We start from the raw sequence: 16,934 nt of genomic DNA, 5'->3' as shown, positions 1-16,934 counted from the left end.
TTACTCAGAACACCTAAATAACTGAAGAGGAATCTCCCCTCTGTCAGTTTTTGCACTGTTCATGGAAGCTTTTAATCTACATAGCTTTCCTGTGCACTCAAGCTTATCTCTGCAGTCTTGTCTGCGGCCGTGTGCAAGGAAATCATCTGCTGTCCAGCTAGACTGCTGTTCCCCTTGGTTCTGGTGTTCCCTAGTGGCTTACCGTGTACCTGTGATCAAAGGAGGCTCAGGGCAGAGAAGAACCTGGACACTCTGATGGAGCCAAAGAGGAAATATCACAAAGTTTGGAGATCTACTTTTGACTTCTGGGATTTCCAGTGCTTTAACAGTAATAGACAAAAGCACTTGTACCGTTTTGAAACACACATTTCCATCTGAAATCAGGAAATGAAGAGAATATGAAAGGCAATAGACTTTCTAGAATTTCTATACAGCTGTATTTAAAAAGGCTGTATGAATGTCTTTTGAGAGAGACATTGAACTTGTAAATGCAGAAGGCACAAACAAATAAGAATCAAATGTTATATATTACGGTGTGCTCTAAATTCCTAACATCATACAGCTCACAGTCCAGAAACAGACCCTTCCAGGACTATTCTTCAAGTAGCTTTTTTTGCACATGGATGCCACAGAATGCTTCTTTATCTTTATTACTGTTGTTGTTCTGAATAACAAATTGTTTTCTTCAAGATGAGCCAAATTACATCTGCCTCACTCTCCATGTAGCTTAAAAGGTTATAGTACTTCACAAGTTATCCAGGGATACTCCTGATATCAATCTTGAAGCCTATTCAAAACAAGGATGGGGAGTCGGGGTTTTCTGTGCCAACATTCCTGCTGAATAACCAGCCCAGCTCCATTATCTGTGGGGGAGTCCTCTCCTCCAGCGTTCCCTTGCAAGGCTGCGCTGCCTGGTGGGAGCTCGCAGCTAGAGCTGAGAGACGCCACAGGAAGCATGTACTAAAAGACCATGCAGACTGCAACACTCTCCCTTACCCCTTTCATACTGTCCTTCTCCATAAAGAGAGGCTCAGTTACAAAAGGCTGCTTTTGTCACCAAATAATCACAGCTTTGGTGCCCTCCCCAAGACTTCCCTGGGCCTGTAAGTGCACAGGGCACAACAGCAGCCCAGCGAACAGCAGCGCTGAGCAGCAGGAGCCCTTCCAACCGGAGGTCTGCACTGACTTCTGATGGAAAAGACACCGTGAAGCTGCCTGTTAAGTTCATATTTGGAAACTGACAACAACCTCCACGTACTAACAGCACTCTGGACAATACTTTTCCAAACTAAGGCCATAATTTCCAAGCCTTTTGGATTTCAATATTTGTCACACAAAATATTTGGACTTGCAGATTTCCCGAACACTTGTTTGTACAGAATTCTGTACAAAACTTCATTTATGTGGACGAAACAACTTTGGCTAATGTTAAAGTGATGGAATGGAAGGGAGAGAGATGGTGAGCTGGACATATTGCTCTGGTTTCCTCGGCGTACCCTGCTGTTTGGGGATTTTTGAGAGGGAATAGAGAATTGTTCTTTGAAAGAGGGCAGCTCAAGGCTGTGAGGGTGTGAATGGCATTGGCTGGCACTGGGTATAAACACAGCACTCTCACTGGTTTTCGGTGTAAATTTTCAGCACAGTTTGAGAGGTTGGAATTTCCAAATGACATGTTCGATGTATCTGGTGGGGGTGGAGGGCAAAAAGGGTTCTTCTTTTTCATGTTCCCTTTGGCTGTCAGTCAAACATAGCAATAAAATCAGCTCCAATTAAGGGGGATATGCAAAGAATTTCATGATAATGTCAACACTCCATTCCATCAGTACAGGGGTAAAGAAAAGAAGCTAATGGTAATTTCTTTTTCTTTTTTTTAAAAAAAAGAAATAACCTCAGTCACACTGGATAGGGGCAATACCAGATAAACAGTTAATCAGAAGGTACATGAAGTGGTTGACAATTCCTTCATTATCCTGTGGGCTTTTAGTTTTGTTTTTTCTGTGGGGGCCCTGGTTTCTGTTTCATTTGCTTTCTGATTACTCCACTGCTGAGTTAACTTTCTCCAGCACACGAACTTCAGTTCTGTAAGAGATTGAGCTTCTCGCCTATTAACCCCTTGCTGGTGGGAATCTCACTCACCTGATGTTAGGAAGAGAAACAGAAAACTGAGAAATCCCAACAGCCAGAGCCTGGAATATTCGGTGCAGACTGAAGTCTAGTTGTTGACAGAATTTTGAAGACAAAACCCTAATTCCTAATAAATATAGGATGAGAGTTTGAGTTCTGGTGAGCATCTCACTCATGTGTCATTCGGCATCTAACTTTCTGTGAGACCTTAAAACATGTTCCGTACAAAAAAAAACCCAAAACAAAAACAAACAAACAAACAAACAAAAAAACCCTCCAGCTTCTCAGTAGTTAAAAGATAATTTTAATCCCGTGCTTTACAGTTTGAGGGCCTAAATCTATCTCTTACTACTTCCTTAGGTACAAAAATGGGCATAATTACACTAACAGTACAAAAATCTGATCTATTTTGGATTCACTGTTCCAGGGAGGGGAGACTCTCCAGGGAGCACAGCTGCCTCTCCAACTGTACTGGGTACAGGAAATATCATATATGTAGCTGTCGAAGTACTACCCCATTTAATCAATTCTTGTGTTCCTTGGTCAGATTGGCAACTTGAGGGTGCTCTGATTTCTTCTTAGGTCTGCATAGAGCTCCAGCTGACTCCACAACCTACAAAGGCATTTTAGAGGTGCCATTGACCGCCTTGAGCCATATTGAGATCATCTGTGGGGCAGTTGAGGATTAGATCTGGGATGGTGCATTTGTAACTTCTTGCTCTTTTTAATATTCTTCTGTACACTGCTAATCCTGCAGAGAAGGCTGATGATTCTGTCAGAATTTGATATATGCTAGATTATGATTTCACTGTTAAAATTACTTAAATTTTTGGACACTGAAAACTGAATTTTGATAACAGAGGCACTCCTACAAACTGATTTGGCTAGCAGTTTAGAAACTGTAAGTACTAAGAGTGAAATAAATTCTAATAGTAGTGCTCATTTGAGGTAACTAAAGCTTGGACTATATAAAGAAGTGAGATTGTACTTATTACTGATGAATAATAATAAGTACATGCTTACTATATACTCAAATATCAGATCTATTTTCTTCCACAGTAAACTGAATATTATATAGCCAAACCTCTTGGTAACAGTATGGAAAACCTTATGCACATGCTGATAATCTGGATGAACCGATTTCAGATTTTTAACTCAGCCCTCCTATAGCACCCTAAAAGAGAAGTCGTTTTAGCATAGATGCCATGGGATGAAAGATACAAACACTGCTCTTTGTGCCAGGCGTTGTCCTTGCTACAATTCTAGAAAAAAAAAAAAAACCCTGGAAAGCTGTCCGCTGCTGATGTGAATCTGTTTGGATTGAAGAACCTGCCGGATTATTTAAAACACTGTTCAGTGATGTCCAGCATTGGCTGTTAAAGTGAACTGTATGACTACATTGCCTGTAAAATGCGTCTCCATTTCCTTTCAGGTTGGAAAGCTGATCCAAGAAGCAGCTGGAAGGAGTAATTTGAAGAGAGTTACGCTGGAGCTGGGTGGGAAAAGCCCAAACATTATTTTTGCAGATGCTGATTGTAAGTCAGCACTTCCACATTTTCCTTAAAAACACGTTTGTGTGTTGTCATTTTAGGGCATATCTTTCATTCAAAGGAAAATGGACAAATATAGCTGTATCTAATCGCACTTTTATATTACAGAAACAGAGAAATACTTATAATCAAACATGTATGTCTGGTGTTAGTAAAAATCATGGCATTTTACATATCTGTAGTCCTAAACTTTGCAGAGAGGTACTGTAGCACTTTAGATCTGGAAATTCTGTGATAGCAGCAATTATAAAAAAAAGAAGGGCTTAATTTAAATCATGTGAATGGTAATCTAGCCACTGCTTTATTACTTTGTTACGCTGTTCTGATAGTAGCTACAAATGGATATTATTCCATTTTTTAAATTTTCACAATTGAAGAATTGTGTATTGAAGTACTCTCATTGCCATTGTCAGCAGGGAGCTGAAGATTTTGGCAGCTGGATAATGTGCAGCTGGGATTTTTGGCACCTGGGAAGGTACAGGACAGCAGTTTAGGACAGGATGAAAAAACGAACTGGAAGTTTCTGCTTAAATGATCAGTAATGAAATAGTTAACAATGTTGATATTTAAATTGTCAACAGCAGGTTTTGACATTAACACCTCATTAAGATGAATGGGACAGTTCACACCTTGCTTTGAGCTATTGTTTCAGGCTGTGTGCAGGCACACTGTATTCACTGCATTTTCTGAGAACTTACTTTGTAACCCAAAGGATTAGAAATTTAAGGATTTTTTTTTTTTTAATTTGAAAGAGGAAAGTGAATGAAGAATGATTCTGAACAGCATACATTACAAGAGTTGGTTACAATCCTATGTTCATTTAAAAGCTTATCAATGATGTAAAAGACTAGGAGAAAGGTTGAGAACTTTCAGCAACTGAAGACTTTCCTACATAGGAAAATTTTACCATGTTGGGGGTCTGAATTACAGCTGTAGTCATCCCTGTAAGCTAAAAAAAAAAAAAAAAAAAAAAGGCTCCTGGTTAACTGGAGCCAGGTACAGATGTTACAGCCCGCTACCCCAATTACTCATCTGCATCTCTCACAAGAAATCGTGATACTGGCACATGTCCCTACCCTGCTAATCATACATGTCTGAACACCTTTTGTACAGCAATATGTGCCAGGCCCTGGTCTGCATTAAGGTCTTCCACAGGGCAAGGACAAATATGCTTAGCTACTGAACAGAACTATAGTTTATCTGTGACTTGCTGTATCTGCCAAAATAAGGCTGAGGACCCGGGGAGAAAACAGGGCAAGGAGAGAGAACAAAGTCTTCTTCAGGACTGTTCCGCACTCCGTCATTCTGTAATTGGCCTGAGATTCAGACTTCAAAGCTATTATTGTTTAAGAACTGCAATTTGCTCACCATTCCAAAGGAGCAGTTGGTTCTGTGTGAAGAACACTGTGGGCCAAAAGTTAGCAGAAAGAATGACAAAGCTGTTGAAAGTATAGTGTACCAAAATCCAGAGAAGAATGGTTAGAGCTCTTCATGGTGCAAAACTGCGTTAAGAAAAGAGGAGGAAACATCAGCTGATCAGTGCTATCCACTGTTGTTTTCAATCTCTGTGGAGCTGCCTTGGGAAAATTTGAAAGTGGTCCAGGGAACACCCTACATATTTTTTTTCAAGATGATACTGAAGGCAGAATAGGACATTTTTGTTAGATGAAGTTGTCTAAGATGTGCTGAAAGTAAAGCACTGTTGTTCTGTTTATTCCATAAGTAATTATATTTAAGCATTGTTCCAAAGTGCTACAGCTGATAACAGGGGTATTGCAGTGCTGCAGGCCATCACTGTAGAACAATAAATTCAATATCATACAGCCCAAATTCTTCTCTAGTCAGCTATTGTACCCAGGGGGAGAATCTAGCTCTAAATGTCTAAATATGGCTGGATTTTCCTCCCCTGCTTGAGTATTGGATGTGCTGGTTGTACCTCCAGGGAAGCTGGAAAGGAAATCACTTATTGTTTGTTTCATAATTAAATTATATTTTTTAAGGCCTCACCTGGCCACCTGTATAGGCCAGGAAGATGGTTCTGTCTTGCAGAAAAATAACCTAGCTTTCTGTGAAGGATGTGTTTTGCCATTATCAAAGTTAAATTCTCTCAGGTACTTGGTTGATTATAATCCTCACAGCAGGACTAAACCAACTGCAAACTTAGGGAAGGGGAAAATTTGTCACTTCCTAGGGTCCTCTTAGAGCTTAGTTTATAACTTACATGTTGCAGGGACATAAGACATTGAGGAAGTCGTTCTCAAATGGCCTGCTCCTATAGATTGCTACAGCTGTGTCTTGACTCAATTTCTGCTATGGGATATTAGGCAGTATTTTGTGGCTTGTGTTGTGAGATGGTGTGTGGAAGTATTATCTATGGAGCCTTCTTTGCCTAGACAGTGCCTGAAGTCCTGAATGCTCCCTTGCAATCTGGTGTTTCTGAAACAGTTGCAATACTTCTAATATAATTCTAATACAGCTGTGCCCAGGCTAGCATAAATGGGGAAAATTTCAACTTTAGACACTAAAAAACTCCATATTTTCACAGAGATTATAACATAAAATGAAATGAATCTTCTTCCTTTATGACCTAATATAATATGCTTTTTTTAAAACCAAATCTACTACTTCTGCTTTGAAGTTTTGGGAATGTGACACCATGTAATACACATGAGCTGGCACAACAGCAGATGTGTCTATGATGTCTCACAACAGCTTGTGTTGTCTTCATTTTGCAGTGGACTATGCTGTGGAACAAGCTCACCAGGGTGTCTTCTTCAATCAAGGTCAATGCTGCACTGCAGGCTCCCGGATTTATGTGGAAGAATCAATCTATGAGGAGTTTGTTAGAAGAAGTGTGGAACGTGCGAAGAGGAGAGTAGTAGGGAGTCCTTTTGACCCAACTACAGAACAAGGTCCACAGGTAAAGAAATAGGGCTTCAGCTCTACAGTGTAAATGGTGCCTGAAAGCGTTTTGACTATAGTAGGACTGAGGTCTTACAATGCATAGTCATTGCAATCTGGAGTAGCTGACATGACAAATATCTGAAAGATTAAAATTCTAAAGCTAGATTACCTGTGTAGCACAGGGGTGTTTCTTGTTCAGTGAAAACTCTCATCTTAAACATTAGAAAGTTTGCCTCACAGCTTTAATGGCAAGATTCTGGCCTTCAGTCCCCAATATGCAGCTACAAACTGTACAGTGCTACCATTCATAGGAGAGAAGCTTGCAAAAGTCTGTTTCTAGGTGCTTATATTCAAGGACTGTCTACAACCATAACTGTGCTTGTAGACTCCTAGAGAGATATGAGTTCTTAGCAAAAGATGGGCAGAATTATAAATTTATCCTTAGAAAATGTAGAGATGCTGTAATAATCAACCTGGCTTGTATCATTTTTAAGAAGCGAACATGGTTCATCGGGCAGAAAATAACACCCTTCTTTTTTTGTACTTACAAGCCGTATTCCTTAGCAAGGATGTAGGTATGGCCACATCTATAAGGGGACACATTCTTAAGGATATAGAGTCTTAGATTATAGTCAGTAGATCCTTCGCATTTCCAGCTCAAGCAATGGTGAATATAAGCCTGAGTCTACTCACTAGGAGGTGACTTGCCAAGAAAATTGTTCTGTTTTGGTAGTCAGGTGCATGATCTGCAAGTAAAATTGCTTTTTCTCTCTTTCAGATTGATAAAAAGCAATACAACAAAATCTTGGAACTGATTCAAAGTGGCATTACTGAAGGAGCAAAACTTGAATGTGGGGGTAAAGGACTAGGAAGAAAAGGCTTCTTTATTGAACCTACAGTATTTTCCAATGTAACAGATGACATGCGGATTGCAAAGGAGGAGGTAGTCACACACATGAGCAAGATCATTTTAGAATATCCTAAGCACAATTCTGTTTCTTTTCTTTATTTTCTGAGACAAAATCTTTCAAGTGAAAATTACCACTGTATAAAAAAGAGATGAGAATCTCTTCAGAACTCTTTCTGCATAAAGCAACTTACAGCGTTGGTCTGGGTAAAGAAGCTCAATTTTTATCATTGGGTATAAAGCCTCAGGCCTCAAAGAAGAGATAAGGGAGGAAATGTATGAGTTCCACTGGGACAACTGCTTTGGAAAATTCATACAGTTTTACAGAGAGCTATTACCACTAATAAATGTTGCTGTGGGAATTTCTGAAGAGTAAAACAGGAGAAGGGAGACAGTTAAAAGCAATATAAATTAGGGATAAAATGTCTCTGAGTGGTCTGTTTTATAAATTAATGATTAATCTTTCTTGCAGATTTTTGGGCCTGTTCAAGAAATACTGAGATTTAAAACCATGGATGAAGTTATAGAGAGAGCCAACAATTCTGATTTTGGGCTGGTAGCTGCTGTCTTTACAAATGACATAAATAAGGCCCTGACAGTCTCTTCAGCAATGCAGGCTGGGACAGTCTGGTAAGTAAGCCAAAGTTACTGCACTCCTGCTCTTGGAGATAAAGAGTTTGACTCACAATCATTATGTCACCTCAGTTTTGCACCTTTGTCTCAAAAGTGTTTATCTAGACCATCCTGAAGGTGAATCACTGAGATATGGAGCAGCTGTAAGGAGGGTGCTGTCACCCTGCTCACTGTGGGTGAACGCTGCTGTCTGCAGACTTGTTGAAAAGTGGAAAGTGCCTTTCTTTCTATTGCAGGGCAGTCACACTGCTGAAGGGCACTGCTGAAAACAAACAATCCAGAGTATAAATGACCCTTTCTGTGGAGCAGAGGAACCCCCGTTAGGTTTCTGCTGATGGCACAGAGAGGCGTGCACTTTCTGTAAAACCAGCCTCAGGGAACCAAGAGGAGACCTGTTCTCTCTAGCCCCTGGGAGTAGGCAATGCTGCTTCTAAAGTCTGATAGCTTACAATTTGGTATGTATGTCAAACCTGGATAAACTAAAAATCCAAGAGAAATCAGGTGGAAAAAGGACAAATTCAAATCTAATAGCTTTGTGTTACAACCTGGCATTGAGGCTTGTCAGCAAATTAACAGTTCATTTATTGAAGCCGCATCCAAATGTTCGGTGTGCTTCTCCAAGTCTTCACAGGCCAGGGTCTCTTCTCTTACTGAATGAGGAGTAGAATGTTGCTATTGCAATGTAATCCTCCCCCCCCCCCTCCCCCCCCTTTTTTTTTTCTTTGAAAAAATGACAAGTTTGCTATTACAAAGAGCTATACAGTATCCTTGGCTCCACAAGTTTCAGTTCAGTTTCCTCTGTTTCCCTGAGACTTCCAAATAGCTTTTGGACAGTACAGTCACACTTGCTGCCTTTTTGTTTTGCAGGATAAATTGCTACAATGCCTTAAATGCCCAAAGTCCTTTTGGAGGATTCAAAATGTCTGGCAATGGGAGAGAGATGTAAGTATTATACTGTTATCTTCTAAACTGTTTTCAGCTCTACAACTCAGTAAACATTAGTGAATCTTTCCACACAAATTCCATCTAGAAATACTCCCATCTGACAATTAGGGCACAGTATAAGATGACTTATTGCCAGTTGTATATGGTAAGATCACTTTTTTCATTTTCTTTCCTTTGCTTTTATTTTACTTTATTTTTGACACGGCAAAATAAATTCTTGGCACTATCTTCTTATTCTGAAAGAAACTGAAAATTTCTGAGTATTTTGCCACATAGTAACTTGTGTTCCACGAGAGTTTTCTTTAGCCATATTAACCAGTGCTTTTCCAGAAAGATTCACTTTTTGTTATTTGTTGTTTCTTCTTTTGGACTAGTTTGGTGTAGGTGTTTTAGAGTTGTTTTGCCATATATTTTGCCTTTCTCACTGAAACTATGTATTTTTTTCCTTTCTTTACTTTTTGCTACATTTATTAGTATAGGTCCATCTGAATTTAATTAAAATGTTATCTTTCTCTTCCAGATTTAAAAACAAAGTTAAATGAAATCAGGCCTAGACAAGAATAGACAACTGTTTACACTCCTTTAAAAAATCACCTTCCATTACAAAGCTTTCTGTCTTTCCTTATTCCATTTAGAAGTAAGTGCCAAATACTTTGAAGTGGAACTCCACCCTCAAATGCTTTCCATGTACCTAGCTTAGAGTCTTACTACTGTTTAATTCTCATTACAATCACAAGGAAGTTTAGTAATTCCATCAGCCCCAGATCGGTTATGCATTTCTTAACACACACACACACAAACACTTATATAAAAGATTCAATTAATTTCTGTGCAGGAGGCATATGTACCAGTTATGTCCCACCTAAACTTTCAAAATAGCTTATGGCTAATAGCAAACTCAGCAGTAAACTAAAATAAGGTCAAACTCTTTAAAACTTTAAATATGTTGAATTATACAACTTGATCTATAAAATGAGCTCTATGTAGTCTGAAATATTTCCCTCATTAGGGAGTACTTTGAATAACACATTCATACTATTCTTCACATTCATGAGTTATGAGGTGATCTCACACTGGCATAAATATGTCAGCTCATCTAAGTCTTATCATTGTGAAAATATTCTAGAACTACTAAGCTCAATAGAGCACATGAGTAACTTGACACCCAAGAGTGACCCTGTTGACTTCAGGGAGGTTAACTGTGCAAGCAAAATATTCACATATTGGTATCGTAGAGTTTTCCAAAGGGGGGAAAGCAGGCAGCACCAGCCCCCCCCCCCCCCCCCCCCCCCGCTCTCATGGAAAAATCTATGGGAATTGTATACTTGATTCCCATCTACATGGGAATAGAAATAATATCCTTCACACAAAGATGCCTGAAAACTTACTCCTGAGTAATTATTCTATTCATTTAAGAACCTCTTGTTCAGATAACCTATCAAGGCTTCTAATTCTTCCTCCCCCTATCTTATTTATTATTTGCATATAATATTATTATTAATATTATTATTATTAATACAAATATGTTATTATTTGTATTTACAATTATTGTTTATTAAAATATCAAGGTTTCTTAGTAGATCCCTACTTTTAAAGGATACATTTTACAGCATGAATCATGTCGAGGCATAATTAAAGAACAAAAAATAAGAACAGAACATGGCTACAGATATGTGCATCTTTGCTAAGCTAATGCTATGTTACAGACAGATCATAATTGTGCCACTGTGTTGTTTGTACTGGCACTGTATTAGCTGGAATTTGATTTATTCCTGCATTTAAATTCTCAGATCTTTAAAACATATAGGGAAAAAATGAACATAGACAACTGAGATCTGCCACAGTCATTTTACACTGCCACAAAACTTCTGTACACAATGCAAGATTCTTACTTACCTTAAGGCTATTTAAAACATTCTTATATTCCTAAAGGCATATTAAAATGAGGGATTTCTTTACTTTTTTTTAAGATCCTTATCTGAATTCAGTGGTGTAAAAGTGAATTCCTGTAACTGAAAATCAGGTGACTCATCCTATATGGTCAAGTATAACCTTTTATATTAGACAGAGTCTCTCAAAATTCTGGTCTCAGTCCAAATATCTTCAAGGGACGGAGGTTCCATTCTACTTCACCACTATCCTTTTCTGTCACGGGAATCATTATTGTCTGGATAGCTCTGAGCTCAGCAGTGCTTAGCTTCATTCCCCAAAGAAGTGAAGACAGGAGAAAGGCTCGGAGCTATAATTCTTTCTCTTATCTTATTTTCTCTTGGCTTGAGAAAGGGAGGAGAGTCATCATTTCTCTTTGGAGAGCAATTTATTCCCTTTCCCTCACACCTACACAAGCAAGGGATAGTGTCAGGCAAACTTGACCCATGAGCTCCTCCCTCTCATGGATGCAACCCTTGCTCTCACCCTGTAACTACACTGCAATCTAAGAAGACCCAAAGTGGCTAAGAAACGGGATGTTATTGCTCCCTACTTCCCCATATTAGGCTGTGGGGACAACCTAGCCCTTTGTTTGAACACACACTGACTCATCTGCTCCGAATGCCTGGAATAATCTAGCTTCCTATTCAGTATGAGCAACTGTTTAACTTTTGAAAAATACTTGCTTTAGAATTCCTCACAGTTGTCTGCTTCCAAAGTTTCAGCCAGAAAACCAATCCATAAGGCCCTGAAGCCTTCAGTTGAAGAAATAGACAATAGATTTGTCTAGTTTTGTTTGCCAGACCAAGACAAGACACAAACTGGCAGCTGGAACATACATAAGGGCCCTGGATCCTCTGTTGGCTAGGTTATCTGTTGTTTCACAAAAATATGTCCAACTGGTGTCTGCAGCCAAGCTGCAGCACTACTGAATCAAGCAGAAACTTTCATGTGGAGAGACTTATTAAAGTTTATTCCTGGGCTCCATGCAGCTTCTGGTGGCAGCTGAGCCAGAGGGAATGGTTTTGTGGCTTCCTCTGAGTCTGACAAATAGCTAAATACTTTGGTCATTCCGTTAAGAGATGAAACTAGGACTAAAAATTGGAGTTGTGGTGCTTCAAATCGTTGGGAACCCTTCAAATGCTGAAAATTCTTTACTAGCATATATTCTTGCATGTATTAGGCTCTGGTAAATCATAAAGTTCCTACTGAAACATCAGTCTGGGTGAGTTAAGTATCAATCTGTATATCAAGTGTCAGGCTTACCAAGCCAACAGGCATGTCAGAGAGTTTTCAGAACTGCAGGTGATGTGAAATGGGAATTGTATGTGTTTTAGGGGGTGGGGATGACATTTAAGAATGCTTAAGCATCCTTGTATGAGTTCAGGCAGAAGAGACCTTCCACTTACAGGCTTGGATTGTACATGTTTTGAGGTGGGGATATTTTTTGCTTTATGCACACAGCAGACATCTTAGAACTCAACAACTTGACTAAAACACGCTTATCTCTCACTCAAAACATACATAGGGAAATGCAGCTATCTACACGTTAGGGAAGAAAGGCATTTTTCCAAGGAGCCAAGTCCACTCTAAACCTCAGCAAAGTTGCCTAAGAGATGAGCCAGGCCAGCAATGTCTACAGTAAAATCTATGCAGCATTCACAAACACCCATTTCTTAAGCATCATCTATCCCAAACAAAATACATATCCCACAGTGTTAGGTGTCAGATGACGGTGACCTACTAAGTGGCTAGATTCATTAGTTTACAGGATCTGGTGTAAGATGCTATGCCAGAACAAAAAGATTTTTCTAGTTAACTAGTGGATATATATATATGCAGGTTGAACTCTCTTTCATAGTAAGTGCAAATGCTGCTGGATGTTTTGACAAGGTAAAAAGAGCAATGGGTTAGGAATCATGTTCAACTTTATCCGAGGTTGTGAGTAGTTCATTACCACAGTGTTCAGTTTGGAGCTGCTCTCTCCTGAGTGCAAATACAAGCAATAATTTTATTGGGCAGTAGTGCAGGTCTTGCCAATTGGACATTTGCAGGATCTGGAAAGGACAGAGGACATCAATTCACTTGCAATAGTTCCACTGAGGGACAGTGAGTACTACTGGATTTAATACTGTTCTATAGCTCTTTATCAAATGCTAAAGCCATCTGTTGTTCTTCTGACCTACACTGAAACTTCAGGGTTTTTGAAAAATGGCATGAATAGAAATCTTGTATAAAGTACAGCAGGAAACCCGTGACTAGAAATTTAGGCTATAAGTTTTTAAAGGAATCACTTCATGGAGGAAGTAAGGAATTAATGCCTGGTGTAAGCTGACAGTTGCAATTTGTTTTTTTAGGGGTGAATGTGGATTGAGAGAATACTCTGAAGTTAAAACTGTGACAATAAAGATCCCTCAGAAGAATTCGTAAAATGATGAAAGACAAGGTTGTGCAGAAGAGCACGTGATGCTACCCTCTCTATTCCTTATGGGGACCAGCACTCAGGAATAAAAAGTGTTACACAATATATATTTAAGAAATTAAGTTGCGACATACATACCAGGCACATAATCACATAAGTAATGCAAACCAACTCTGCATGTTTTCGTAAAACTCTTCTTTACATCTTTACTAAACAAACCATACAAACCATACAAACATGAGATAAAGTTGCTATTGGGCATCATTTAATAACGGTTCTACCTATAAAACTGTTAAATGCGAATGCATGCACACACACATTTATCTCTTCATTAAACAGCATTAGCAGAATAAGTCTTACTGCTTGAAGTTGCCTTTTCAAGGCCTGCCTTGTGCTGACATTCTTGTTTCATACAGGGCTTTACAAGTCAAATTTTACCCCAAATGCTAGCAGTGCGCAACATAACCAAGTACCATTGGTATTCTTAAAAGAAAAGAAAAGAAAAAAGAAAACAAAAGAAAAGAAAAGAAAAGAGAAGAAAAAAGAAAAGAAAAGAAATTGATATATTGGCAACTTTTCAATTAGCACATTCACACAAAGAGGTCAGACTGGAGAGGGAACTAAATCATTGCATGCATAATGAAATCCAAATACTTATCAGTGAGATTTGACTTTCAGACTCGCAGCTTTTTTGTTTTCAAAACTTATTTTGTTAATTATATTATGCCTTGCTTATTATAAGCAAAAAACCTCCCTTAAAGGACTTCTTAAAAAGTTTTACCTGCCTGCAAAAAGAGCATGGCCAGGCAGGGTAGAAGGGTGCCAAGGAGTACAGGAACAGATCTGAAGGCTTCAGAAAGCTTTCAGCTTTCACAGCTCACCCAGTTTTGTTGTTTGCTGTTGTTGTTTTCACCTTTTTAAAGAAAGAAGCATATGCACACACAGACTCTGTAACCTTGTCTGACAGTACACTGTCCATGATTACAGCAGATGTTTCTACTTTTACCAGTGGGAAATTGTTACATATTCATTACACAGGGAAGTATCCAGCAAAAACTCAGCTGACAAACAAGTTAGCTTGACTTTATTTTCTTATCCAATGCTGGCTTGCCATCCTCACCACGCTCGTGAGCCTGAGGTGAGTTTACCTGCTGGCACTACACCTGCTCAATGATGTCTGCTCTTTTCTTGACCCAGCACAAAAAATATGAGCAAGCTCTTTGAAGAGTCAGATGTTTAAAACCACTGTCACACCATTCCCTGCTGCCTACAGAACCTCTTCCGACTTGTAACTAACAACTAACATCATCTTCTCTTTCCTCTTTCCAGCTGCAGAATTAATCGAATCTTCACTTTTTTAAAAAAGTTTTTGCTTTATGTTTTAACTTAGAATTAAGAAAATTTATTTTAAAAGTATAGTAGATCAGATGATTTACTGTAGCTACATTTATGTGGAGTGCAAGGACAAAATTATAGACTCATGTGTAACAGTTTTTCTAGCTGCAGACTCTATACTACGAACCACTGAAAACTCCAGACCTGATTCAGCAAATGATTTCTGCATGTTCTTAACTTTCTTTACCCTCTGAGGAATTCCTCTTAGAGCTTAAGTTAAGTGTGTCCTTAAACATATTGCTGAATCAGGATAAGATTATGCAGCACTTTGCAGTGTTGCGGCCCCCAAATCAACATTTTTTATTTATAACTCATGTCAATCTGTGTGTATGTTTTTAAAGCAATACATATACATAATGTTATTCAGAAATTATAGTATATTCACAGACATGGAGATGAGTCAAAATGTTCCTGAGTTGTTAAATGCGAATGCCATGTACTCCTACTGTAGTGTATGTCACAGTTAAAAAAAGAAAAACAAAAAATACAGCAAATAAGAAATTAGTTATCTTTTTAACTGCAATATAATCTGTGAAAAAGGAGATTTTATTTCTTTCCTCCTATTTACTTAAAAACAAAACTTTCTGTGCTAGCATCATTTACACTGTGTACTCTTTTGTATTCTTTATGTGTTTTGTATGTCTGTGTGTTATTCCCAGTACTTCTCCGTAAATAATATAGAGTTGCTTCCCCTCCCCAGTCTTTTCACTGCAGCTCCATTTGATGTATATGGACTTGTGAAATCCTTTTTTAATGTACCATCTGCATGGATCCAACAAAACATTTTTCCAGTCCCTGCAGCTTTTTGTTACAGTTTTTAATCATGTATATAGTTATATGTTATTAAAAAAGTAAAAGGATATTTTCTATGAAGTTTTTTCCATTAAAAAGGTTTAGAGAAAGATTTTACAGACTGTGGGACTCCTTTGTTGTTGACAGAGCTATAAAAATATTAAAAAAAATATTTTCTTAGCAAAAAATCTGTTCTCACAGTAGCTTTATTTTCATTTGCAAAAGTGAATGAAGTAAAAGGCCAATTACATTTTCTGGAATATTATTGCAGCTGTATGAAAAACACTTGCGAATTGTAGATCTAGGTCATAGCCAAAGTTCATCCTCACCCTCGTGGTCATAAAGTTTAGCTATTGAGGAAGGTCTGATATCATCAGACCCAGTGGGGCACCCTTGCAAACTGCTGCATCACAGCTTGAATTTTGGATAATGTTTAAAAAAAAAAAGTGATGCTTTTTCTTTCTCCAGTAGATGAGTCACAGAGATGATTAAATTAACAATCAGATCATTTATGGAGTGTTATTCCACTTTTCTTTAATTTCAAAATCCTTAAAGTGGGGGGGAGGACAGACTGTACATTAATTTGATGGTCAGTAAAATTCACATGGCCAGGTACTATACAACTCCCCCTCAGGCAATCCCTTAATTCCACGGTTACTTTGATTGCCAGGAATAACGTTCCTCTTTTGAAATGCTGCCTGTTTAGATAGTGTAAAACAGCTACTCAGTAATAACACTGAGCTACTTTATTTAGGGCAAGTATTGGTTGTATTTCTGCGTCACAGCATAATGCTATTGATTTAATCAGCACTCTACAGGCAATCACTGTACATAGAGCAACAACTTGGCTAAAGCAGCTGGGATAAAAGAGAACACCGGTTAAGAGTAGCAGTGAAAGTGAATCCGAGGAGGAGGCTGTCCTGGGAGCCTGGGCTGTCGGGCTGTAGAAGGCAGGGGACCATTTCTGCTCGTCTTCCCCCGCGGCGTGGACAACCCCTGTCGTGGCCCTGCGAGCGGACACTAAGCGCTCGCCATAGTCTCCCTGGCTCTCTGAGCTGTTTGCAACCTGTTTCGCCACCTCAAGCAGCCACATATGCACAAGCAATGCTTTTTTAAAAGCAAAATAAAGGAAGAAAGGTTGTTCTGCAACCCATGGAAAACAAGGGAGTGTTGTCATCTAAGGAAATAAGCAAAATCCAGTTCATGTAGTAAGCAAGCAGGCAGTGGACCTCCAGGCAAATGAGAGTAAATATAGCAATAAATGTGTAGGTAGGTGTAATTAAATGGAAATACTAGTGTATTTCTTCTGGGAAAGGATGTGAACAAAAGCAAA

The 16,934-nt window shown here is 38.8% G+C and overlaps 1 protein-coding gene across 9 annotated transcripts in view; it reads left to right on the top strand.

Moving 5' to 3' along the window:
- The window catches only part of ALDH1A2 (aldehyde dehydrogenase 1 family member A2), a 195,521-nt gene extending 179,808 nt beyond the window's left edge, over window positions 1-15,713 (top strand). For all 9 annotated transcript variants that reach the window (XM_062583895.1, XM_062583894.1, XM_062583893.1 and 6 more), the window contains 6 exons: window positions 3,557-3,659; window positions 6,410-6,594; window positions 7,357-7,521; window positions 7,958-8,115; window positions 8,986-9,060; window positions 13,350-15,713. In XM_062583895.1, coding sequence (XP_062439879.1) covers window positions 3,557-3,659; window positions 6,410-6,594; window positions 7,357-7,521; window positions 7,958-8,115; window positions 8,986-9,060; window positions 13,350-13,422 — 759 coding nt within the window. In that variant the 3' untranslated portion in view covers window positions 13,423-15,713. The remainder of the gene's footprint in view (window positions 1-3,556; window positions 3,660-6,409; window positions 6,595-7,356; window positions 7,522-7,957; window positions 8,116-8,985; window positions 9,061-13,349) is intronic.
- The last annotated feature ends 1,221 nt before the right edge of the window (window positions 15,714-16,934 follow it).

Source organism: Rhea pennata, chromosome 10 (genome assembly GCF_028389875.1).
Source record: "Rhea pennata isolate bPtePen1 chromosome 10, bPtePen1.pri, whole genome shotgun sequence".
NCBI lineage: Eukaryota > Metazoa > Chordata > Aves > Rheiformes > Rheidae > Rhea > Rhea pennata.
This window is presented reverse-complemented; position numbering and strand designations above follow the sequence as displayed.